Source organism: Lolium perenne, chromosome 2 (genome assembly GCF_019359855.2).
Source record: "Lolium perenne isolate Kyuss_39 chromosome 2, Kyuss_2.0, whole genome shotgun sequence".
Lineage (NCBI taxonomy): Eukaryota > Viridiplantae > Streptophyta > Magnoliopsida > Poales > Poaceae > Lolium > Lolium perenne.
The window spans coordinates 11,660,450-11,688,086 of record NC_067245.2 but is presented as its reverse complement, the minus strand read 5'-3'; the positions used below and the strand labels follow the sequence as shown (position 1 = coordinate 11,688,086).

The following is a 27,637-nucleotide window of genomic DNA, read 5'->3' as shown; positions in this document are numbered from 1 at the left end:
GAGTCGATAATTTGATCGATCCTCGGGAGGGGAAAGTGATCCTTTGGACAGTGTTTATTGAGACACGTAAAGTCGACGCACATGCGAAGGACCTTAGTGTTTTTCTTCGGCACCAACACAGGATTTGCTACCCATGTGGCTTCTGTGTGCAACTCCTTGATAAAACCAGCTTCTCGTAGTCGATCGATTTCTGACAGCATGGCCTTGCGGTTTGGTTCCGAAAAACGCCGCAAGGGTTGTTTGATTGGTCTCGCTAGTGGATCCAAGTTTAGGTGGTGCTCGGCAAGTTCCCTGGGTACTCCTGGCATGTCAGCTGGACACCATGCGAAGATTTTCCAGTTCTCACGGAGGAACTCGACGAGCGCGCTTTCCTATGCGAGGTCCATGTCGTTTGCGATGGACGTCGTCTTTTTCGGGTCTGTCGGGTGAATCTGTACCTCCTTAGAATTTTTCTCGGTACTGAAAGTTGATTCTTTATTTGGCCTTCCAACATCTGGCAGCACGTCGTAGTCAGTCATACTCCTTGACGCCAAATACTCAGCTTGCATCCCGAAAGTTTCTGATATCCGATGAAAATCCTTATCGCACTTATCGGCTAAGGCGAAGCTTCCTTTGACTGTGATTGGTCCCTTCGGTCCAGGCATCCTCCACAACAGGTATGTATAGTGTGGTACCGCCATAAATCTAGCATATGCTGGTCGTCCCAACAGAGCGTGGTACTGCGACGGAAAATCCACAACTTCAAACTCCAGCTTCTCGATTCTATAATTTTCTCGGGTTCCAAACTGAACGTCGAGATTGATCTTCCCCAATGGATAACTTGGTTTTTCCGGTGTGATACCATGGAACCTCGTGTCTGTTGGCTTCAAGTTTGCTAGGGATATGTTCATTTTCCTCAATGTATCTGCATACATAAGGTTTAAGCTGCTGCCACCATCTATGAACACTCGAGAGACATCAAATCCCGCAATAACTGCTGGTAAGATAAGTGCTGACTGCCCTGGTCGAGGAACTTGCTGCGGATGATCTGCTATGGTGAAGCCAATATCTTGCCCTGACCAATTAAGATACTCGACCGTTGGTGGAGGCATTTTTTCTGCCATGAACACCTGTCGTGAGATTACTTTCTGAGCTCTATTGGATGGCCTTCCCTTCTGAATCATCGACACTGCTCCATTAGAGTTAGGATCAACGTAAGGTGGTGGTGGAGGTGCTGCCGCTATTCTGAGCTGATGTCGATTATCTTCTGTAATCGCGGGAGGAGGTGGCAAGTGAATCTCGCTCCTGGGTTCTCGAGGATTTCTCTGTGCTGCCCGAGCGTTAGCGTGTTCTGCCCACCTTAACATTGCCTGGAAATTGCGACAATCTTTCTGCAGATGTCCTGACTGTCTTTTTCCGTTGCTGTCGAGGAAAAAGTGCATCTGACACGGCCCATTCATCATCTCTTCAGGAGACACGAAAGGCCTCGGGAACCTAGGCCCGCTATTTTGCCTGTTGTTTCGAGAATCGTCTCTATTATCGCCTCGCTGCTCATTGCTTCTTTGATAATCATCTCTGTTGTTTCCTCCTGTGTTTGCCCGAAAACCTGCCGAAATCTGTCCTGGAGCATCATAACTTGGGTACTGCCGAGGAAATCGTCGCCTTGGTTGATAATTTCGACCACGGTCCTCCTCTGGTGACCTGTGCCGTTTGTTGTGGACAGCATCTTCTCCATCTGCCCATCTGTTTGCTATTTCCATTAACGCGGATACTGTCTTTGGGTTGGTCCTTCCCAAGTCCTCGACAAAATCTCCACGCCTGATTCCTGCAACAAACGCATCTATCGCTCTTTCGTCAGATATATTTTCTGCCGAGTTTTTGATGATGTTCCACCTTTGGATATATTTTCTCATTGGCTCGTCTGGCTTTTGTCGACATGCTCTCAACTCTTCTAATGACGCAGGTTTTTTGCACGTGGACCTGAAGTTCTTGACGAACACGTCCTCGAAGCTTTCCCAACTGTCGATAGATCCTGGAGGGAGTTTCTTTATCCAAGACCGTGCGGCCCCACTTAAATGCACCTGGATGCTTTGCATAGCTGTTGCTCTGGTTCCTCCTATGAGTTTCACCGTCTCGAGATAATCAACTAGCCAATCTTCTGGATCTTGAAGGCCGTCGAATTTTTTGAAATTATCAGGCAACTTAAATCCCTAAGGTACTCGAGTTTTTCGCACTCTCCTCGTGAAACATGGCAAACCGCACATATCCTCGTCGTTTAACTCTGGGGACTGTCGATGTTCTCTTCTGCTTTGTCGCGCTCTGTCGACCCTTGCTTGTGCTACCGTATCTCTTGCTCCACTTGGTCCTTTAGGAGCTGCTACTGCTGCCGCAGGTCGTGTACTATTTTGCCTTGCTGTTCCTTCGGGAGGTGTTGATACAAACGCCGTCCCCATGGCACCAACTCCTGCTATCGCCATGTTGTAAAGTGTTTCCCTTGGATCTCCTGGAGGTGGTTTAGATGCGAGGATAAAAGCATGTGTCGCCATATACCCAGCCTCTGGTGTCTTAGGGATGATGTTTCCTCTTGTATCTATCGACATAAAGGACATGTCGAGGTTTTGGACCAGGTGCTCTCTTTCTGCTTCGGGTATGTGTTGTAACCTTGATCTTGCTCTGTTCCGAGCTTCCCTGTGGCTATCACCCGAAGTTCTAGATTGTCGACTCAACTCTGCCCTTCTCTTGCTGGATGCAGAAGCTGCCTCCTTTCTTCTGTTTAACTCAGCTGCCTGTTTTTTCAATTCTCTTGCAGCTCGTGTGAGCCTATATTGATATGCTTGTAATTCCTCGGGCGTGGCTGTGGTGGCCATTGGTTCTGAGCCGTCCATAGCTCTCGCGGCTCTATCCCATGCTGCTTGCGGGAGTCGAACTCTGTGTCGCGGCTGTGGCCCGACGTATTTATTGCCCAAACCTCGTCGCAGATCGGAGGGATCGACGTATGGATTTCCCAGATCGTCGAAAGCCTCGGATGTTTCCTCTTGGTCATTGCTTGACTCTCCAATGACATAAATCTGATGATATTTTGTATTCAGATCTATGTTGGGTTTGGTGACACCATCGTTGAGATTGGTGAAGACCTTGCCCACTATAGTAGATTTGTCGATGAAGTCGTAACTGTCGACACTGCTTGAGCCATCGCTTATATATGAGTCCGCAGATGACTCAAACGACATGTCGCTGAAGATCTTGGCGAGTTTCTCTCTTGCCCTGATGCTGATGTAGCGTGATGACGAAGTTTCTTCTTCTCCTGATTCGGTTGACGATGTATAGCTTGAAAAATCGGAATCGACCGCCGATGATCCCGACGAAATCGGAATTTCGACACGATACGATCCTTCTTTCTTGACGCGAAAGTGAAACCTTCCGAACGTCATCTCCATAGGCTCCGCCAGATACGCATATGCATCCAAACGGGAGGGTGGGTGAGGAACAAAATCGACAGAACCAGCAGCGATCTGTTTACCTCGATCCATTGCGTTGCTTGCGGTTGATGATGTCGAAGATCTTGAACGTGCCATCGAGATCAGATCCTTACGCCTCTAGTTCCCACAGACGGCGCCAATTGACAAGGTATCAACTTGTCAATGCCTATGGATTGTAGGCTAGGGTTTAGTTGGAAGTAGAGGGCAAGTAGATCTCGAAGGTTTCAGCCGAAAAGTACTCGACGATTATGAAAACTAGGGTTTGTAAACAATGATTCGATGATCTCTGTGTCCCTCGACTCCCCCTTATATAGGAGGCGGAGCCGAGGGATTAAATCTTGTACAAGTTACAAAGTCCGGGAAGGTTTCTAACTCATCCCGTAAGATTACAAATAAGACTTTCTATTACAACTCTAGCTTTCCTTAATAACATCTTGGGCTTCCGAATCTCCTTATTCTTCGGGTAACGGGCCTTCAGTAAACCCCGGGTACTATCTTCGGCAGGCCCATTTGGGATGCCTATGTCACTAAGTGCCACATATGCCTCTATGCATATTTTGGTTTTATTTTTGTTTCACCTTAGATTTAGTTGGTAGGTGATGGGTTGGTTTGTTGATGTTTTTTTCAAGCCATCTAATCAAGATAGATCATGGCATAATGGATTATTTTGCAAAGATAGCTAATTGCTCTCATATGCTTTTTCTCTTAATTTGTTTTCGTTTTATTGGTTTCTCTTTGTTGTTGAAAAGAGTAGGGTTTAGGGTTTAAGATCATTTCCAAAATACTTTGACAACCAATCATGGCAAGAATCCTCACACACATGCATGAGCACTATGCTCCTAACTTAGTTTAATAAAAGTTTTTGTTGGTTCCAAAATTTGGAAGCTAGGGAAATTCATTTTCTCTTTGTTTTAAAATTTGGGATGTTACAATTCATGTATGATGAGATCTCTGGTCCATATTGATTTTTAGCTATGATAGTTGTTTCAAATAAATTGATTGGTGTTGGAGACGAGTAAAATTATTCATGCTTACAGTGATGCAAAAGAAAGTTTGTCTAGACTGTGGCATGTCATGTTGGATGGTATTCTTATTATATTCTTAGTATTTATTGTTGTAGCATGACTTGTCTCAAATAGCTGAGAGTGCTTAATATGCCATTGAAAGAATCATGTTTTGTTTCCATCATATAAAGCATAATATTGTGGTATTCTTCTTTGATGCTTTATTGGGTTGACTTGGCACATGTTTACATCATGTTATGGCTACAAACCAGTGAACTAAAGCCTCTATGATTATTTAGTTTTTAAATTGTAATATCACTTTATGCTTTGATTAATATTGTTTTGTCGCTATGCATGATTATGGCCATTATTACTCTCTTAGTTGGTCGCCCCCAGTATTTTGTTAGCCTTCACCTGTATTGAGTATGAGCTCTACTCGTGCATCCAACCACTAAAAACAAAAGTTTGCCAATTGTGTCCACCATAACTACCTACTAGCATCATTGCTATTCCAAGTATATTCATCATGTTTTTATTCATCTTCCAAATTAAATTTTGTCATGAGAAAATTAGTTAGTAAAGCTCTCACAAACTTGAAGGCATATTTACTTTCTTGCACTTAATAAACTTGTGCCATTGTAACTATCTTATGAAGATTATATGCTTGCAAGTTGTAAGTTGGGAGTTAGCACAACCATGTTTTCATGGGGCACGCTTTCAACATTGCACTTATTCCTATTTAGTTGATGTCATAATGTTTTCTTTATGGATGCCTAACGATGTGAAATAAAATGGGAACTTATAAGTTCATGGAGTTTGTATATGTGTTAGAGAAACGCCTGGGTCGCCTACCCAAGCCATGCATCATTCATAGTGGAAGTTTACAACGAACCATATTGAGCATTCTGTGAAGCATCTTCAATAAAAAAAACTATGCCCATAGTAAATAAAATGATTATTGAGATGCTCATTGTCTGTTTGTCTTGTCTTTTTGGTATGGGAAAGCCTCTCATATCATGGGGCAGGAGGTACCCCATTGGCGTTCTTAATGATACATGTATACTTACAATGACAAGAACTTATTTGGGACCTAAGTTGAGTAGCATGAGGTGTAGGTACTCGTATTCAAGGGGCATGAGATTTTCAACTTATGATTTGTCAATCATATAACTTGGTCATATTTGCACGCACATTAACTTTAACCATTCAAGATGCTTATGATAGGGATAATGAGAGCTCAAAGCTAACGAGTACCATACTTTTTGGATGGTTTATAAAACATGTTAATGTTACTTCCTTCATAGAAGGGCCTTTCCTTTACTTTTATGTGACTTCATCGGCTTGCTTTATGCACCAATTAAGAGAGCATAGTTATCATTCTGAGTATAATGTGCATAGTCCCAAGACTTATTGATTGATTCATGATTATGCTATTGCTTAATCTTAAATTACTTGTATCTAGTCATCCTTTGAACTTTGAAGGTGTCCCAGCATTTATGTTTTGCTATTCCATCAAGGACAAGCTAGGTCCCACTTTGCTATGTTTTCTCTATTCTCATAAACAAACAGTTGTTTTCAATGCACAATTATTCATGGTCCTTTGTTTGAGTTACTTCTCATGATATAACATAGTTGCTAAGTTCTATTGTTAGCATTATATCTATCATGCCGATGTTTAGAGTACTTTGATCTCAGCTTACAATGCTTTACAATAGTTTGATCAAGATTGTGTTGGCTTCATGTCACCTAAAAATTAATTTTGTTATCACTTACCTACTCAAGGACGAGCAGGAGTTAAGCTTGGGGATGCTTGATACATCTCAAACGTATCTATAATTTTTGATGCTCCATGCGTGTTTTACACCAATTTGTACATGACTTGTTTACACTTCGTTTCACTTTATACATTTTCCAGAACTAACCTATTGAAAAGATGCCATAGTGTCAGTTCCATGTTTGCTGCTATTTTTGTATTTCAGAAAAGTTGTACATGAAATATTCTCGGAATTGGACGAAATAAAAGTCGAAGTGCCTATTTTATCGAAACGAAGACGGAGTCTAGAGGAGAGTCGGAGAGGCACAGGGAGGCGGCCTCACCTACTGTAGGCGTGGGCCCCCTAGCCTCGCTTAGGGGTGGTGTGGGGCCACCGGCACCCCACCGACCTATCTCCTCCTCCTATTTATTCACGATCTTGGGAAAACCTAAACACCCGAGCCTCCATCCATAAAAAGTTCCGTTGTTATCGCCATTGCAGACAATCTCTTGGGTAGAGAAGGAGGGAAAGAAGTGGAAGAGGAGGAGGGGAGAAGGTGGAGGAGAGAAAGAGGAGACGAGGAGAGATAAAGTGGAGAAGCTGGAGAGAGCGAAACTTTTGAATTTTTTCATCAAAAATCTAAAACCTGAAAAAACACTATTTCCCTTTTTGATTTTTTGGAATCTACAAAATATCTAACACAGAGGGAATTGAAATCGGATGTAAAATTTTGCGTAGATACATTTTCATATATTAAAGATTTTCATCGGAGATCCTATGCGACCAGAAATTCCGTTTTACCGAGACATGACCCCATTTTGCATAATATATCAAAGTTAACCGTTTGTTAAGTTTCCTTAAAACTAGATGACATAACACTTGGCCATCTCAAAGAATTTTATTTTTTGAATTTTCTATGATTTTTTTGAAAATTGAAATTACTAGGAGGGTGCCCAAAATAAGGCACGCTACCACTTAGTTGATAGTAGCAGTGTGCCAAAAATAAGGCACGCGGCTAGTATTTTGTGCCTGATTCGTGCATGTCAGCCTAATATAATGGCAGCAGGCGGACAAAGGTACACGCGACTGGTATCGAGATAGCAGTCGCATGCCCCGTGAGCACGCACTGCGGGTACTTTATGGACCTGAGTACAGTCAGGTCCCACATACTAGTCGCGTGCGCTACCCTCCGTTACGCTTCCATTACACATGTACCAGTCGCGTGCTTACTTTTGGTATGCGACTACTAATACCAGTCGCGTGCATTTTGATGGGTGCGCTGCCAATGAGCGTTCCCCTATAGCGTTTTCACTACTAGTGTGTTAATTAGATTTCTACCTTACACATCACAAGTAGTCCAAATAGTATTGCATTCAATTGAAGGAGATACATATTGGAAGCCTCTCTTGCCCTTCTTGCTAAATACAACCTTTAACATGAACTAGAAATAAAATGACAATACGATAAAACTAAACAAATATGATAATGCTAGCAGGCTCATACACATATGAGCTCAACGTCTTATTCACTCCATTTCTTGAGGAAACTTAATCGCGCTTAGACCATGGAGTTATTCTTCTTATTCATGACCTCCTGAATAATAGGCCCGACAACTTCAAACTTCATTGGTTTGGGCAGAAATATATCAGCACCAGCGCTCATGAATGATTGTTCGAGATCATAACCGGCTGATACTCCAACAATCTTCACATGACTTTCTCCCAAAGTACGGATCTTCTCAATGGCCTGCCAAATAAGGAAAAAGGTACATTCAAGCAAACTATAAAGTAAAAAAAAAATATCTATTTAGGAAACATGAAAAAAATATTAATTGTAATACCTCAGGACCGGACATTACTGGCATTTCCTTGTCACAAAAAATAATGTCAAACTTCTTTCCCTCGAGAAACAGTTGCACAGCTTCGTTCCCATTTTCAGCCACAGTAATCTCACAATGGAACTTCCGCAGGATGGTGGAGAGAATAAATGCATGAACAGGCGTATCCTCCACAATAAGGGCCTTCACGGGGGATCCTTGGACGGTGGAAGTCGTCATTACCTAAGCAAACTGTAAATAGACACATATGCTTATTATTTCAAATCCACGCAATACATGTAAAGCGATTGTTCTAAGGTATTCTCAATAACAAAAAAAAACAATTAGAAACCAAAATGTTGTATATATAAATAGTTGCAAAATCATTAGAAATAATTCCTACAAATAATCTGGAAGTTAGGTATTTGCTTGAAGTACATACCTGTTGATGGAAATGTATGCTAAATCTAGCAGTAAGTTCAAGTCATCAAATATATCTATTGCGAGACGTGTGCGCACTTTATTAATACTCATGAGGGAAAGATGGAAAAACAAGATTTGAATTTAAGAGGATTACAGGAACATCACAAAATGATGAAATAGAACAAGCAAATCTTGTGCTGCATATGGATATTTTTTCATGCGTTGTTCTACAATAGGCAGAATCAAAAACCTTTTAAGGATGACCTTAGCATAAAAACAAACATGAAAAAACACAACATGTACATATAAATGCATATGCATGATTGCACCTCTAACAGTCTCTTCTATGTAAATCACGGATATATAAACTTCTAGATGATGATGAATAAAAGGGAAACTAAAGCAAGAAATACGGACCTTAGAGCTAGCTAGAGCTTATGGAATAGGAGGGGTAGCAAATGCAGATAGATATCTTTTTGCTCTTGTTGCTTGAGGTTTAATTTGGTGTTGTGTGCCTTGTAGCCCCTCTATGCCTAGGTATTTATAGGGAAAACGAGAGGAGCGCCTCCCCTAGGCCGGTTGATCTCGACCGTCCATTTCAAAATTATGCCTACGCCAATGTGCAAATATCTCCACCGCTTCACACCAAAATAATAAGGGGAGAATCAATGAGGATATTGGCAATATCTTTTGTTATAAATGATCCATATATATTTCATATTTTCAGATATTGCCCACAAATGTATGGCTTTTAAATTTATCGATTATCGCACCATAAAAGATCACCCTATGTGTAAGTATATTTGTCTTGACATGTTGTCATACCTGGATACCAAAATGGGATTATAAATCATTTATTTTTTGCCATTAACAAAGGATGGATGTATGTTCATATTGTTATGGTGATTAGTACAATTAAAGGATTAAAACCTATTATGAACATGTGTCCATGATAGATATAAAATGTACCTAAGAAGATATTGCAACTAATATTCCAGATCTATCACACATTAGTTACCTCGTTCTCCAGATTGTCTTAATATGGTATCTATAATTCCATCTTGTATACGTGCACATGGGCGTAACTTAAATAATGATGATCTAAACCCGATTATACATGTGTGTTGATTGCATGTGCTAAGAGCGCACTAATTCCATCCGAGATTTAGAAATATAATAATAATAAAATAAAGTTATATATCATTAAAAATTCTAACTCCCGAGAGTGATGTGCGTAGAGCACGCAGTTGGGAAACCCCAAGAGGAAGGTATGATGAGCGCAGCAGAAAGTTTTCCCTCAGTAAGAAACCGAGGTTTAATAGATCACTAGGAGAAAGAAAACCCTTTTGAAGGTTGTTGCTAGCTGGGCAGGGCACACTACCAGTGTCAGCAACAATGTGGAACCTGCACACAACACAACCACAATACTTTTCCCCAACTTACAGTGAGGTTGTCAATCTCACCAGTTTTGCTGAAAACAAAGGATTTGATGTATAATACGGAAGGAGATTTTTTTTACATTGTAATAAAGAGAACATTACTTTCAGTAAAGAAACGGAATAGGTGTTTGCAGTAGATGTTTTATCAGTGTAAAAGAAAGGACCGGGATCCATAGTTCACTAGAGGTGTCTCTCCATAAAGATAGATAAAATGTTGGGTAAACAAATTATAGCTGGTCAATAAAGACCATACATGACAAGATGATTACTACGAGATTCATTTGGGCATTACAACATGATTCATAGGACCGTAATCCAACTGCATCTATGACTAATAATCCACCCTCAGGATATCATCCGAACAACTTTGGGTATTAGGTTGCAAGCAACATATTATTGCATTAAGTAAAGTGTGTAAAGTAAACACTAGAATTATCCTTGGATAAATCATTGTTGTTTTCTCCCTAGTAGCAACAACACATCTACAACCTTAGAATTTATTGTCACTCTCCCAGATTACTAGAGGCATGAACCCACTATCGAGCATAAATGCTCCCTCTTGGAGTCACAAGCACATACTTGGCCAAAGTATCTACTAGCAATGGAGAGCGTGCAAGATGAAAAATAACATATACATGACATATCATAATTGATCTAAATCATAGTATTCAATATTCATCGGATCCCAGCAAACACAACATGTAGCATTACATATAGATGATCTTGATCATGATAGGCAGCTCACAAGATCTAAACATGAGGCATAATAAGGATAAGACAACCATCTAGCTACTTCTATGGACCCGTAGTCCAGGGATGAACTACTCACACATCCCTTCGGAGGCGGTCATGGTGATGAAGAGGCCTCCGGTGATGATCTCCCTCTCCGGCAGGGTGCCGGGAAGAGCTTCAGAACCCTCCCGAACTAGGGTTGCAGATGGTAGAGGCGGGGAACTTTTCGTGCATGGAGGCTCAGGTCTCTGGGTTTTTCTGAGGATTTCAATATATAGGCGAAGGGGCAAGGTCGGTGAACACCCGAGGGACCCACACCTACCCTAGGTGCGGCCAGGGGTGGTCCGAGCCTAGGGGGTTGTGACCGCCTGATGGCGCTTCTCCATCTCTCCTCTGGACTTTTTCATGATAAAAAAATAGGAACTTCAGATTTTGTTTCGTCCAATTCCGATAATATTTCCTATACAATTTTTCTGAACTACAAAAACAACAGAAAACAGGAACTGGCACCGTGACATCTTGTTAATAGGTTAGTCCTCGAAAATGCATAAAATGCCACGAAGTGTAAAGAAAACATATAGAAATTGGTGTAAAAAAAAGCATGGAGCATCAAAAATTATAGATACGTTTCAGACGTATCAAGAGCCGCTCACAAGGCATCCTAGGTGTACAATATATATGCGTGTGTACATCATGATTCATGATCTAGTCTTGATTATATCCTTGCCATCAAATTTTTGTTTCTCCCAAGCATCACAGGGATGATCCCCAGTAGATGCGTATCTAGCCCATGGCTACCACAACTTCAGCTATAGGCATAGGAAGAAGCCCCCAAATAAATATCTTCATAAACCATGAAAGTAGGTGAGGTGCGACTAGAAGGGGGTGAGTAGGAGCTACACAATTTAGGGATTTTTCAATTTTCATGTTGGTTGTGAAAACTTAAAGGTGATTGCTTCAAATAAAGATGATCCTATATGCGATGCAAACAAGAGTAAATGAAACACACGTAATAAAGCAAAGGTAAAGGGAAGATGTACGGCAGGGCTAACGAGTGGGGACGAGGCGCGATATGTTTCCCGTAGTTCCCTTCAAAAAAGGAGCTACGTCTACGGTGAGGAAGTGTGGCACCACAAAGGTGCCAACAGCCACAAAGGCATCACCTTGTTCCTTGTAGGCACACCACAAAGGTGTACATACCTTCTCCACTAAGCAAGGTCGGTCTAGGCGGATAACCTTCACACAATGTTGATGCACACTCCACAATGGATGAATGCTTCCGACAACATCACAAACTAGTCACAACAAGATCTAGACTCGAGATGCTCTTCAAAAACAAGGACCCCCATAAAGGGATCTACGGATTCCAACTCCAAAAAGGAAAAGTATGGGGTCACGAAATTTCTTGGGTATAAGAGTTGATCTAGCCCTCCTCCTTGCATTCCCAAAGTTTGGAGGGATTCGGTTGGCTAGGGAGAGAGATCTACGTGATTGAAGCTTACGAAGTATGGAGGCAAGAGATTGTTATTCGTGTTGGCATATCTTATTTTAGGAAGAAAAAGTCTCACCATTTTATATCTTGTACAGGCCTTGGAGCCATTAAAGCGTCAAGGGGGTAGATTATCCATGTTTATTAATCCCAGATGACCCCCCCCCCCCCCCCCTCGCCCGGATGATCCACCCGGACCAGACAAAACTTCCTTCTCTGGGGGATGTAGAATCATGCCGCCCCTCTCCTCGTGGAGTGCCAATTCTCTGTATGGGGGCCGGTTAAAAAACACTTCTACCCCTCTTTCTGCAAGCTTGACATCTCTCTGATGTTGGGGCGGATAGAAATCACGTTCGGGTGCGGATGGAAATTACATCTGTCCCTATCTCTGCAGCTTAAATTCAAGCCATTTCTTATAGGGTATTTTTATGGGTATCCCCTCCACCACTGCTAGAATCTATAGCCTCATCCAGTGGCCACACAACTAGATTGCGGCATTTCCTTTTTGTTCTTGCATGCGTTAAAGCTCTTATTACTTGTGGGAAAGCTCATTTGTTCCTTGTAATCCTTTGTTTCTTGCATACATCCATAGTCATGCGGTATGATTGAGAAAGTGGCCAGCTGATGACTACAAGTACATATCAATTCTAGCTAGTTTGGAAATAAGATTATCAGACCACGGGGAACAACTAGTTAAGGTATTAATCCCCCTTGCTACTATCTCTTAAAGACTACTTGTAAATTGTTTTGTAATCTCAAGTTTAAAGTTTTCTATAGGATGGTTGTAATTGGTTGCAAGAAAGTAAACAAAGAAATAATAAGTGTTATAAGAAATGAGTTGAAACTTAATAAGACAAAGTTTTCTCGAGGATTATTGGATCCACCTCTAGCATTAGGATTCATGTTAATCAAGAGGAAGTATGCCTTTAATCATATTGTGTGTGGGGGGATCTCCATAACAAGATGCGCCTAGAAAACCATCGGTCATCGCATCTCTAAATAACCACAACAGCTAGTCTTATGCAAGTGATACATCCAAAACGTATCTACTTTCCCGAACACTTTTGCTGTTGTTTTCCCTCTAATTTGTGTGTTTTGAATATAACTCACACGGACTAACGCTGTTTTCAGCAGAATTGTTCTAGTGTCTCATTTTTGTGGAGAAATCCAACTTTCAGGAAAATTCCTGGAAAATATCGCAAAATCCCTATTTCACTCGAAGACTCATGGAGCCAGAAGACAAGACGGAGAAGGGCCACGAGGGGCCGCCAGCAGAAACCCAATCCGGGGACAAGAAATTACATTCTGGAACCCTGGCGGGACAGTGAATTGGAGGATATCATCGCCATCATCATCATTGACGTCTCTCCATCAACCATGCATGATTCACCCATCCATGTGTGAGTAATTCCCTCGTTGTAGGTTGTAGGGGATGGTAGGAATTGGATGAGATTGTTCATGTAATAGCTATAAGATTGTTAGGGGCCTAGTGCCTAGTATCCGTTGTTAGTATTTTCGAAATTTTTGCAACTTGTTATGCGTAATGTTTGTCACTTGGGTCCGAGTGCCATGATCTCGGATCTGAACATGTTATTTATTCATGAGGATAATTATTGTTTTTGATCATATATGCAAGTTGTATGCACATATCGTTGTCCAGAACCCGAGGCCCCAAAGTGACAACAATTGGGATAACCGGAGGGGATGGCTATGATGTGAGGATCACGTGTGTTCGCGGAGTGTTAATGCTTTGCTCTGGTAATCTATTCAAAGGAGAACCTTAATTGCCAGTAGATTCCCTTGAGGCCTCGCTACAAACGGGCTGGTAGGACAAAAGATGTCGTGCAAGTTTCTCCTTGCAAGCACATACGACTAAATAGGAACACACGCCTATGGTTACATTATACTAGGATGCTTTTATCATTGTTACCTGAAAATGCCCATGTCTTTGATTATTATATGAATTATCTTACCCATGCAGTGCCCGTTCATCCATCCCTATGCCTACAGTATTTTAATACTGTTGTCTACTACAATCATCACTACTACTATTTTTACTTCATTATTGTTGTTACTTCACTACTGCTACTGCTATAAAACTGTTACTACTGATAAACCATTGCAAGCAAATCTATTTCCAGGTGCAGCTGAATTGAAAACTCATATGTTAAATCCTATAAATATTCTTTGGCTACCCTTGTGTTGAATCAATAAATTTGGTTTTTACTTCCCTCGAAGACTGTTATGATCTCCTATACTTGTGGGTCATCAGCAAGCCACATATTGACTATTGCTATTAAGGGTGTTACCCCATGTTTATCGATATGAGCTTGGTGTGTCCCTCTTTATCCACCTCATCCATGTGTTAAAGTGCCACTGCGGTAATGTCACTTCTCGTTGTACACTTCACCATACTTCAAAGGGTGGTTCCCTCTCAAGACCATAAGGCAAATATTACATGGTGCTCAACATATAATATCAAGAGCGAAAACTAACACACATTAATACATATAACCATTGATCATCTTAGATTCATCTCATATTCGTGCTAGGGTTTCTCCATGTTCCCAAGAACCAAAGGAACTACTCACACATGGAAACAATCAAGAACATCATCATAATCTTATGGATAGGATGGAAATGATGGAATGAATTCAAATACAAATCCACAATAGCAATCAAAATTACATCTATGGTTGGAGGAGAATGGGATCGGTGATGGTGATGGAAATGCAGCGATTGATGATGAAGGGGATGATGCACTGTCCTCCGATGATGCGCGTAGCAGCCCGGATGATGTTTTCTCCAAAGTTCCTTCTCTAAATCTGATGGGCGTTGTTTCTCTATTTTTTGGAGTTATGTGTCTCAGATCTCTATGCCATTTGCGTGAGATGAAAGTATTGGATGAGGCAGTGCTCCTGACACGTCATCCCCCCGTACCGATGCCTGCTAAACTTTCTGGAAGTTTTCCTTGCATCCTCCCTTCTCCTAGGTGCATAATCACTACAAGAAAAGTTGCCATGGCCGACGAATTGAAAGTCGCGCCGTGGTTGTTGATGCAGCAACCCAGATGACTTTTGCTCTCTCCGTGGTGCATGTCAAAACTTTTTTTTTCTCGGTTTTGAGGCCATCTAGCCCGACGTAAACGTGGAAAACATCACGTATGGTGGTCCAGGACGTGGTCCATGATGCATTCTCGGGTGCGCCGGCCAAGTCAACGCAAATCCACACTACCTAGGGATGTAGGGCCCAGATGGCAACGTCTCTAGTGATTTTTTTTCTCGGTCGCGCCATCTCGTTCATGTTCTCGGATCGAGCCGTCTACGCTGCAGGTTCATGGGATCCGTATGTTATCCTCTATGTCCAATCAATTTTCTTTTCTTGGAGTTAGTTTTTTTTGAAACATTAACAGTAGGAAACGCTCCTACTGTTTTAATATATTAACAAGGGGTCAAAGGACCCAGTAGTTACATATGTTACACAAGGAGGTTCAGGGGGGAATACAGGGAGGTACAATAGAGTATAAAACTAGAGAGTGGCTATCAGGTTCTTGATATAGGGATGCTAATCCTTTTTTATTCTATGCTCCAGGAGAGCAAAGTCTTGCTTAAATCTTCTAGACCAGGAGTCGACCTCTGGATTGATGCCCTCAAAGAGTTTGCTGTTTCTCTCTTTCCATATGCTCCAGGAGGCAACAATCACCATTTCCATGTATAAGGGTTTCTGCCAATAGGCACGTCCTTGTTCTATAATTTCAAGTCTATCTCCATTTTGTGTCCAAGTCATCTGCAGCTTATTCCAACAAGCTTTACTGAAGTCACAGTGAAATAGCATGTGCTCAATTGTTTCTTCAGGTGGGGAGGAAAACATCAGGCAGTTATAAGAGGAATTCAGGGTATAGTTTCTTTTCCTCAGCATATTTCTGGTATTCAGTCTGTCCACCAACACAAGCCACCAGAAAAATTTAAGCTTAGGAGTGCATTTGGAATTCTATAGCCAAGATAAAGCAATATGGGCAGTACACTGCCTAAAGCAAAATTTGTAATAAGCCCTGGAGGAATATTCCACAGCACCCCATTCATATGTCCAGGAATCATGTGTATCATTTGTTAAGTCAATGTAGGAAGTTAAGCTTTGTAAAGTTCTAATTTCATCGAGAGCTTGTGGTGTCAGAGGCAGAGAAAAATTCTGTGATAACTGGGTAGAAGTTAAGAAATCCCTGACTGATATGTCTTCATTCTTGGTGAAAGAGTAAGCTCTCGGGAATTCTTCTGATTTTATATCTTGTAGCCATTTATCTTTCCAAAAAAAGTGTATTTCTTCCATCATTAATATGGCTCATGGAGATTCCTCTAAAAATGCCTTTTTTCTTTCGATCCCGTGCCGCCTTGGAAACATTGAGACCGCTGTTGCAAAATGGGGCCCGCATGTCATCCTCTATGAACAATAAACCTTTTCTTTCTTGGAGTTATTTTTGGCACCTCATATTATGTCACTTGCCTTTTTTCTTTCGATCTCGCACCGCCTTGGAAACATTGAGACCCCTGCTGCAAAATGGGACCCGCATGTCATCATCTATGTACAATAAAAGTTTCTTTTCTTGGATTATTTTTGGCTCCTAAAAATTACTTGGGAGTATCCAGTTGTTGTGGAGATTGCCTCAAGCTTGTGACCTTGATTGATTTTATCTGGGATTTTTTCTCGAATTTGAGGATCTTTCCCCAAGCTTGTACGGCTTCGGTGACCACCCTCAAGGGTCCCTTAGTGGATTGAGGATTTTCCTTTTGATGGAAAGGGTCGAGGAGAATACGGTGTGTGATACGTCTCAAACGTATCTATAATTTTTGATGCTCCATGCTTGTTTTACACCAATTTACACATGATTTGTTTACACTTCGTTTTACTTTTATACATTTTCCGGCACTAACCTATTGACAAGATGCCATAGTGTCGGTTCCCTATTTTCTGATGTTTTTGTATTTCAGAAAAGTTGTACATGAAATATTCTCGGAATTGGACGAAACAAAATCCTGTGATGCCCCAAAACCGGTATCCTGAGGATTCCAGCGAACCCGCCGAAATCCGCACGATATCGATTCTAAGACGCCCTCCGACACGACGCGCGCGATGAATCACACACGTGATGCCAGAGGAATTAACACGAGCGGTAACATTACAACAGGATTACAATAGAGCCCACAAGAAACATATATTACAACAACGACTCCAACGAGTCAAGATCGAATGCGTCCGAGTACGGACAAGATACAAATTGGACTAAGAGTACTGTAGATAACCAGCGGCGTTCATAACCCTGCCCAGGCCAAGCCGGAAGGGTAACCTTGCTATCGTCGTCATCTGGTACCTGTCGAAGACGGGCCATCGGTTGCTGACAAGAGGGAGGAAAAAAGAAGAGAAAAAGAAAAGGCGAGAGTAAGTACCAACGAACGAACTCCGGCACGTACTTAGTGATACGTCTCCGACGTATCGATAATTTCTTATGTTCCATGCCACATTATTGATGATATCTACATGTTTTATGCATACTTTATGTCATATTTATGCATTTTCCGGCAATAACCTATTAACGAGATGCCGAAGAGCCAGTTGTTGTTTTCTGCTGTTTTTGGTTTCAGAAATCCTAGTAAGGAAATATTCTCGGAATTGGACGAAATCAACGCCCAGGGGCCTATTTTCACACGAAGCTTCGAGAAGACCGAAGAGAAGACGAAGTGGGGCCACGAGGCGGCGCCACAGTAGGGCGGCGCGGCCCAGGAGCTGGCCGCGCGGCCCTAGCGTGTGGGCCCCTCGTGACTCTCCCGACTCTGCCCTTCCGCCTACAAATAGCCTTCGTCGCGAAACCCCCAGTACCGAGAGCCACGATACAGAAAACCTTCCAGAGACGCCGCCGCCGCCAATCCCATCTTGGGGGATTCAGGAGATCGCCTCCGGCACCCTGCCGGAGAGGGGAATCATCTCCCGGAGGACTCTACACCGCCATGGTCGCCTCCGGAGTGATATGTGAGTAGTTCACCCCTGGACTATGGGTCCATAGCAGTAGCTAGATGGTTGTCTTCTCCTAATTATGCTTCATTGTCGGATCTTGTGAGCTGCCTAACATGATCAAGATCATCTATCTGTAATACTATATGTTGTGTTTGTTGGGATCCGATGGATAGAGAATACTATGTTATGTTGATTATCAATCTATGTGTTGTTTATGATCTTTCATGCTCTCCGTTACTAGTAAATGCTTTGGCCAAGTTGATGCTTGTAACTCCAAGAGGGAGTATTTATGCTCGATAGTGGGTTCATGTCTCCGTGAATCTGGGGGAGTGACAGAAGCCCCTAAGGTTATGGATGTGCTGTTGCCACTAGGGATAAAACATTGATGCTGTGTCCAAGGATGTAGTTATTGATTACATTACGCACCATACTTAATGCAATTGTCTGTTGTTTGCAACTTAATACTGGAAGGGGTTCGGATGATAACCTGAAGGTGGACTTTTTAGGCATAGATGCATGCTGGATAGCGGTCTATGTACTTTGTCGTAATGCCCAACTAAATCTCACAATACTCATCATATCATGTATGTGCATGGTCATGCCCTCTCTATTTGTCAATTGCCCAATTGTAATTTGTTCACCCAACATGCTATTTATCTTATGGGAGAGACACCTCTAGTGAACTGTGGACCCCGGTCCATTCTTTTAATCGAATACAATCTACTGCTATACTTGTTCTACTGTTCTCTGCAAACAATCATCATCCACACTATACATCATCCTTTGTTACAGCAAGCCGGTGAGATTGACAACCTCACTGTTTCGTTGGGGCAAAGTACTTTGGTTGTGTTGTCCAGGTTCCACGTTGGCGCCGGAATCCCTGGTGTTGCGCCGCACTACATCTCGCCGCCATCAACCTTCAACGTGCTTCTTGGCTCCTACTGGTTCGATAAACCTTGGTTTCTTACTGAGGGAAAACTTGCCGCTGTACGCATCACACCTTCCTCTTGGGGTTCCCAACGGACGCGTGTTGTACGCGTATCAAGCTCTTTTTCTGGCGCCGTTGCCGAGGAGATCAAGACACGCTGCAAGGGGAGTCTCCACATCCCAATCTCTTTACTTTGTTTTTGTCTTGCTTTATTTTATTTACTACTTTGTTTTCTGCACTAAATCAAAATACAAAAAAATTAGTTGGTAGTTTTACTTTATTTGCTATCTTGTTTGCTATATTAAAAACACAAAAAAATTAGTTACTTGCATTTACTTTATCTAGTTTGCTTTATTTACTATTGCTAAAATGGGTACTCCAGAAAATACTAAGTTGTGTGACTTCACAACCACAAATAATAATGATTTCTTATGCACACCTATTGCTCCACCTGCTACTACAGTGGAATTCTTTGAAATTAAACCTGCTTTACTAAATCTTGTTATGCGAGAGCAATTTTCTGGTGTTAGTTCTGATGATGCTGCTGCCCATCTCAATAACTTTGTTGAATTATGTGAAATGCAAAAGCATAAAGATGTAGATAGTGACATAATAAAATTAAAATTGTTCCCTTTCTCATTAAGAGGAAGAGCTAAAGATTGGTTGCTATCTCTGCCTAAGAATAGTATTGATTCATGGACTAAATGCAAGGATGCTTTTATTGGTAGATATTATCCCCCTGCTAAAATTATATCTTTGAGGAGTAGCATAATGAATTTTAAACAATTGGATACTGAGCATGTTGCACAAGCATGTGAAAGAATGAAATCTTTGGTTAAAAATTGCCCAACCCATGGACTGACTACTTGGATGATCATCCAAACCTTTTATGCAGGACTGAATTTTTCTTCGCGGAACCTATTGGATTCAGCTGCTGGAGGTACCTTTATGTCCATCACTCTTGGTGAAGCAACAAAGCTTCTTGATAATATGATGATTAATTACTCTGAATGGCACACGGAAAGAGCTCCACAAGGTAAGAAGGTAAATTCTGTCGAAGAAACCTCTTCCTTGAGTGATAAGATTGATGCTATTATGTCTATGCTTGTGAATGATAGGACAAATATTGATCCTAATAATATTCCGTTAGCTTCATTGGTTGCTCAAAAAGAACATGTTGATGTGAATTTCATTAAAAATAACAATTATAATAATTCTAGGCCATATCCTGCTAATGGTAACTCTTATGGTAGATATGCTTCACCTAATGAGGAAAAGATGTTAGAAATTGAAAGATCCACCAAGAACTTTATGCAATCACAATATGAGCAAAATAAATTGTTTACTAAAACTATGAATGAGCAATCTACCTTGTTGAAGAATATAGTAAATCAACTTGAAAATCTGAATATGGAGATCTCTGGGTTGCAAACTAAACTTGCAAATGCTGAAAACCGAATCTCATACATGTCTGCGTCACAATCTTCTTTAATTAATAAAATGGCTACTAAACCTGAGGATATAGATAATAAAATTGTTACTACAGCAAATGCCATCCAAGTTAGAATTAATGAGAATATAAGATTGATGGCCGAATTGCGTGCTAGGTGGGAAAGAGAAGAAAATGAAAAAGAAGATAATATAGCTAAAGTTTGGACTATTACCACCACTAGCAATGCTAATGCTACACATGTTGCTCCACCTCCTACTAATAATGGTAAAAGAATTGGTGTAGGCAATGTTTCCACTTCTAATGCAAAGCGCGAAAAACTGCCTGAAACTGCTAAAACTGCTGAAACTGCTTGTGATAAAGCTGCTGAAATTTTTTCCAACATTGGGGACAATGATCCCATTGCTTTAGATTATAATGGTTTGGATTTTGATGATTGCCACATCTCTGAAGTTATAAAGTTCTTACAAAAACTTGCTAAGAGTCCTAATGCTAGTGCTATAAATTTGGCTTTCACGAAACATATTACAAATGCTCTCATAAAAGCTAGAGAAGAGAAACTAGAACGCGAAACTTCTATTCCTAGGAAGCTAGAGGATGGTTGGGAGCCCATCATTAAGATGAAAGTCAATGACTTTGATTGTAATGCTTTATGTGATCTTGGTGCAAGTATTTCCGTTATGCCTAAGAAAATCTATAATATGCTTGACTTGCCACCATTGAAAAATTGTTATTTGGATGTTAATCTTGCTGATAACTCTACAAAGAAACCTTTGGGGAGAGTTGATAATGTTCGCATTACCGTTAACAATAACCTTGTCCCCGTTGATTTTGTTGTCTTGGATATTGAATGCAATGCATCTTGTCCCATTATATTGGGAAGACCTTTTCTTCGAACCGTTGGTGCTATCATTGATATGAAGGAAGGTAATATTAAATATCAATTTCCTCTCAAGAAAGGTATGGAACACTTCCCTAGAAAGAGAATGAAGTTACCTTTTGATTCTATCATTAGAACAAACTATGATGTTGACACTTCGTCTCTTGATAATACTTGATACACACTTTCTGCGCCTAGCTGAAAGGCGTTAAAGAAAAGAGCTTATGGGAGACAACCCATGTTTTTACTACAGTACCTTTATTTTATATTTGAGTCTTGGAAGTTGTTACTACTGTAGCAACCTCTCCTTATCTTAGTTTTGAGCATTGTTGTGCCAAGTAAAGTCGTTGATAGTAAGGTTCATACTAGATTTGGATTACTGCGCAGAAACAGATTTCTTTGCTGTCACGAATCTGGGCCTAATTCTCTGTAGGTAACTCAGAAAATTATGCCAATTTACGTGAGTGATCCTCAGATATGTACGCAACTTTCATTCAATATGAACATTTTCATTTGAGCAAGTCTGGTGCCTCAATAAAATTCGTCTTTACGAACTGTTCTGTTTTGACAGATTCTGCCTTTTATTTCGCATTGCCTGTTTTGCTATGCTTGATGGATTTTTCGATACCATTGACTTTCAGTAGCTTTGTGCAATGTCCAGAAGTGTTAAGAATGATTATGTCACCTCTGAACATGTAAATTTTGATTGTGCACTAACCCTCTAATGAGTTGTTTTGAGTTTGGTGTGGAGGAAGTTTTCAAGGATCAAGAGAGGGAGATGATACAATATGATCAAGGAGAGTGAAAGCTCTAAGCTTGGGGATGCCCCGGTGGTTTACCCCTGCATATATAAAGAAGACTCAAGCGTCTAAGCTTGGGGATGCCCAAGGCATCCCCTTCTTCATCGACAACATTATCAGGTTCCTCTAGTGAAACTATATTTTTATTCCATCACATCTTATGTACTTTGCTTGGAGCGTCGGTTTGTTTTTGTTTTTGTTTTGTTTGAATAAAATGGATCCTAGCATTCATTGTGCGGGATAGAGACACGCTCCGCTGTTGCATATGGACAAATATGTCCTTAGGTGCGGTGACCCAGCATACCACTTCATGTTGTAGTATACAAGTCGTTGATATGATCTTTGCGAAGGGACTTCTTCACAAGTTGCCATATCCCTCAGAGTGGTACAACAGAAACATTGCAGGTCATAACACTCCATACTTTATTACAAACATTGTCTTAACAAGTTGGTATTCTCACAGGTCCTATGAGAACACCCTAAGATACTACTTAAATACGATTACAACTCATAACAAATATAAAGAGCTCAACAACTTATTTAGGTAAGTTCTACGTTGCTCGGCTCTATGATGCTAGGGTATGTCACTACTCCTCCACCTCCGTATCATCTGGTCCGTAGACTATCCCATAGTCTACGCCTTCCACTCCGCCGGTAAGATCAGGTTCTTCGTAGACCAGCTCGTAACTTCCTTCTGGTGCTCCATCGTTGATGGCCTCCACTTCCGGATCACAGTCTAGCAAGGGTGTCGAAAGAAAGTGAGTACAGGGGTACTCAGCAAGTTCTAAAAGAGTAAAAAGGTGTTTGATGCACTAGCTACGACCATTGATCAGGAAATCGCAGGTCAATGCATGTTTTGAAATCTTTTCTTCAAAAGGTTGCTTTTATTATGAAAACTATGCCCGTCAGTCTTCACAGGTTGATTAGAACTTCGTGGAGTTCCTTTCCTGCCGCGTTCGCAGTTCCCTTCCCGGAACAAGGAGTGACAGCCACAATTTGATACACTCTGCAGAGGTGCGTTACTTTTCCCACAAGAGATCTCACCCTTTTTGCCATCCGCAGGGACTTGCCCCTGTTCACACTTCCTTTGGTGTGAGGCCAGGTATAAAGATCCAAGCCCACACCGCGTTCTCCGCAACTGCAAACCCACCCTTTTGTCCAACCGTACACCTCCAGTAGACTTCCCCCGATAATACGGCTTTACTCATGGTGTACTCCGGACAATCCTTCATAGATCGTAGAGCCATCATCACTAATGGATGGGGATTTAAAAGGCTATGCCAACCTACGGCAGTGCCTCCAACACCCCGCCGGCTCTACCAATCCGTTGGCGTGCAGAAGGGAAAAGATACGACTGGCTTCCCCAGAGCCATTATAGATCTCATGGTCAACGCGATTTGTACGGCGCTAGAATCACTGGACGGCATTGGTAATTTAATCCTAGGGTGATATAACCCATTGCAATGGAACCTCCACCATATCAACACATACCATGGTTCCATTGCCATCCACATAGTCATATTCATAGTTGGAAAGTAACATTTCATTTGCGATGCAGGAATGATAAGTATATAGCTTTGCATTAAAGTAGTAGAAAATACTCAAGTTGACATGAGCAAGGGTGAACTTGCCTGTGGACTGCGAGATAGTGCAGTTCAATGCAGTTGATGGAACCTGGACCTCGGGTTCTGTAAGAAGCATCATTGTCCGGTAAGGACAATGTTATAAAATCCAAATAATGCAATCATGGATGTATTATTTTATGTTGTATCCCTTTACCCCGCTGAGTTATAACAATTTAGGGTTGCGTTTAAGATTTAGGTCTTTGACAGTAATTTACAATTGATTTAAAAGTATAAACCATTTTAATTCACACAAAGTACAACAATTCAAAGTAAAACTATTTACTTGGTGATTCCTTTAATCATTCCAAAAATAATTGAAAATTATAGAGTTACCTCTATAGTTTTTGGAAATAAAAAGGAATATAGTATTTTTCTTGGAAAAATACCCTTTTCAATAGAAATGACTTGGAATATTAGAATTTCATTTTGAAATGTTTGAAAATAAGTATTTGAACTTATTTGAGATTTTTCCTTGAATTTTAATTACAAGGAAATAATAATTTTAAATTCCAAGTTATTATTTAAATTCTTAAAATTCATAATTTTGAATTTGTTTCATAAATTCCATTTCATATTTTATTCTTGTTAAGATTTATTTTTCATTCATTAATCCAATTTTTAATGGATTTTTAGAGTTGTTTTTGATTTATTAAAATTTGGTAAAGTTCTGGCCTTTTATTAAATGTTAAAAGACCAAAATACCCCCCTGGACCCCTATTGGGCCCAGCCCATTTACTTAAACCCAGGGACGGCCCAATAAGGCTAATCCCATTTTGGGTTCGGTGGCGCCGAAGCGGCCCACCCCACTCTCACTCACTCGGCCCTCTCACTCGCTCGACCTAACCCTAACCTCTGGCGACACCCGTGGCGATGGCGTCGCCGCCATGGCCGCCGCCGTGCTCCGGCCATCTCCGTGCTTCCCTTACCTCGCCACCTACCTGATCTGGACCGCCGCGAGACGATCTATCGATCTGTCCGCGTGGTTTCTCCGATTGCTTCCTCTCCTGGCGAATCGCCTCCTCTCTGGATCTCGTGGAGAATCGCCTAGGGCGATTGGGTGGTCTCCGACGAGCTCTCGCCCTCGCCGTCGACGTGTGCGCCTCCGAGACCGACCTGGCGCGGGTGCTGCTCACAGCGCCTGTGCCGTCGTCTCCGTGTCGTGCTGCTGTGGTGGTGTTCGTCGGCGTAACGCCGGCGCTTTCCCTGGCTTTGCAGCTGCTATGGCCGCGCGAGCACAGCCTCGCCATGCCATAGCCTCTGCCACCAGGCGCGTGTAAGTTGCTCTGCTCCTTCTCCTTCTCCTCTCCATGCCTGTGCGCCTCCCAAGATTCTGTGCTCCTTCTTCTCTTGTTCTACTGCTCTCTGATGATCCTGTGATCATGCAGAGCCTTGCTACTGCTGCTTAAGCTACCTGTGCTTTCATTTTCTGCAAGCCCTGGCCAATTTACCAATCTCTGGTACTGGCCAGTGTGTGTTGCTGGCTGTGCATGTCATGTGTTGCTTGCTTACTGCTTGCTATGCCATGTTGTTCATGCTTATGAGCTTGCTATGCTTACTGGCATATTATACTTGCTTGTTTAGGTGTACTGCTATGCCTCTGTGACACTTGTGAAGGCCAGTGATGCCAGTGATATGCTTCAGTGCTTCCTATGCAAGCCAATGATCCATTGGATCATTCCTTGCTTGTTGGCTAACTTCCCTGTGTAGCTTGGCTTGCTATAATTGATCCATTTTATCAATTGATTGTCAGTGATAGCTTACTGGCTAATACTGTGACTAAGTGATTCAATTATCTTGTGATGCTGATGCTCAAGCATCACTATGATGTTGCTTACTTGTGTTGTTGCTCATCTTAGCTACCTAGACTTGCTCTAGTGGCTATGGATTAAACTGTGTTGCCTTATAGTATGCTACTGTCAGTGCTTAGCATGGATCTGTGATAAATTCATGCTTGTATTAATTAAATTATGATGAACTGCTTATGCAGTGATGATTAAATTACTTGCTTGTATATGAATTTGCTGTTCATGATTCTTTTACAAGCAAATAGATTCTGAATCCATTTCTGGATAGTGATGCTTTGTATTTGGCTTGGTCTTGGGATGGTTCTAAGTGTGCTGTGACCTCAGTAGCCTTGCTACTGACTGGTTGCTCACATGGTTGGTTGGATCTTGTTGGCTACTCATCTTTGCTTGCATATTTGGGGATCATAATAAATATGAATGCCAATATGCTTGCCTGTGAAGAAATCTAGGGTTTCCTGATGGTTGCATGCTTAGGATTTTCTGTGTAGTCTTGGTTAGCTGCTAAACCTTGCAATACATCTACTGGTGCTATCTGTGCATGAGATCTTGCTAGTGTGTGCATCTATGCATGTTTGCTAGTTTCTGTGCACAAGATCTGTATCTGGATGATTTCTGTTTTAGTGGCTTCTAGGCGCGGTAATCCTTGGTGAAAACCAAGTGATGATCTACCCATATGAGCATCTGCTCATCCCATGCTTATTTCATGCATATGTGATGGATCAGATCCATTGGATCTGTCCAGGTATTTGGTATACCTTGTTCCAGCTCCTAGTGTGAAATTTTGTGTTGATGCAGACTTGTGGTTTGTGTCACAGCCCTTCACCTCCAGGTCTTGGATGATCTTCTCAGGTCACCCTGATTTCTGGTGGTTGAGTGGTTGTGTGTGTTGGTTCTGTTCTTGAGCAAGAACTGGATGAACTATGTTATACTACCTTCACCTTACCTTGTGAATCCTTATCTGGTCGACTGGTTACTGTTTCTAGGGTTTGTGCCCCTTTTATATGAACTCTACTTCTGTTCTTGCAATGACACACAAGCCTGGCTTGCTCTGGTGACTAAGCTTGTGCATTGCCTTGCTGTGGCCTGCCCAGCACACCTGAGCTGTGTGCTCTCATATGCTGAAACTTGAGCCCCTGGTGGTGCTCAGGTTTGGTCTGCTGTTGCACTTATCTTGTGCTGTCCAGAGTTTTGGACAAGCACAAGTGTACAGGATAGCTGGTTCTGTCCAAACTGAATTCTTTGGCTAACACTAACATTCTGGCTAGTACTTGCTGTTTTGTTCTTGCAGGTTTTGAAGATGAATATGATCATGAAGATATACTTCAAGTCATTTAGTCTAGGTTTTAGTTTAGGAGCAATATTGTAATCTTCATTTTCATTTCTGTTTATTATTCATCAATTCTTGTATCAAGAATATTGTAAAGACAATGTAATCTGTGTTGTGATATCAATAAAGCTCAAATTTTACTTATGAGCTTTTGATTTGTGTAATGTTTATATTCTGGAATAAATGTTGTATTTATTATTCACTTTGAAATTCAAAGTTATTTGAATTCATAATTTGTTTTTGAATTGTGAATTCAATTTCCATATTCATTTATACTTAATGTTTGATATTCCAAATGCATCTTATTTGTCAAATGAAATCAATTCCCCAAATCAACAAGATACAAAAGAGATCATGTCGAAATTTCCCTAACTCACATTGCCTAACCCTAAGTGCAAAATGAGAGAGAACCTCGATCCCTCTTAGGTTTAGTTGCAATAAGGCGCGAAAATTTCCCCCGTTTTGCGATGAAATGCACATCCCATTTCTAAATCTACCCTTCGTTGTTCCTATGTTCTGGGTTATTACAGCCTCTCCCCCTTAACAGAAACTTCGTCCCGAAGTTAAGATTGGTACCTGAACATCTCGGGGTAAGACTTCCTTAATTCTTCTTCCGTCTCCCAAGTTGCTTCTCGCTCAGGATGATGTTGCCATTGAACTTTGCAGTATTTGATTGCTCTATTTCTTAATTTCTTCCACTG

The 27,637-nt window shown here is 41.4% G+C and overlaps 1 protein-coding gene across 1 annotated transcript; it reads right to left on the bottom strand.

Moving 5' to 3' along the window:
• Nucleotides 1-7,773: 7,773 nt before the first annotated feature.
• LOC127328212 (two-component response regulator ORR42-like) lies at nt 7,774-8,272 on the bottom strand. The gene is made up of 2 exons (XM_051354827.1): nt 8,057-8,272; nt 7,774-7,962 (listed from the first exon to the last, which is right to left on the bottom strand). Exons 1-2 carry the CDS (start codon nt 8,270-8,272, stop codon nt 7,774-7,776), a joined length of 405 nt encoding a protein of 134 aa, XP_051210787.1.
• Between the last annotated feature and the right edge of the window lie 19,365 nt (nt 8,273-27,637).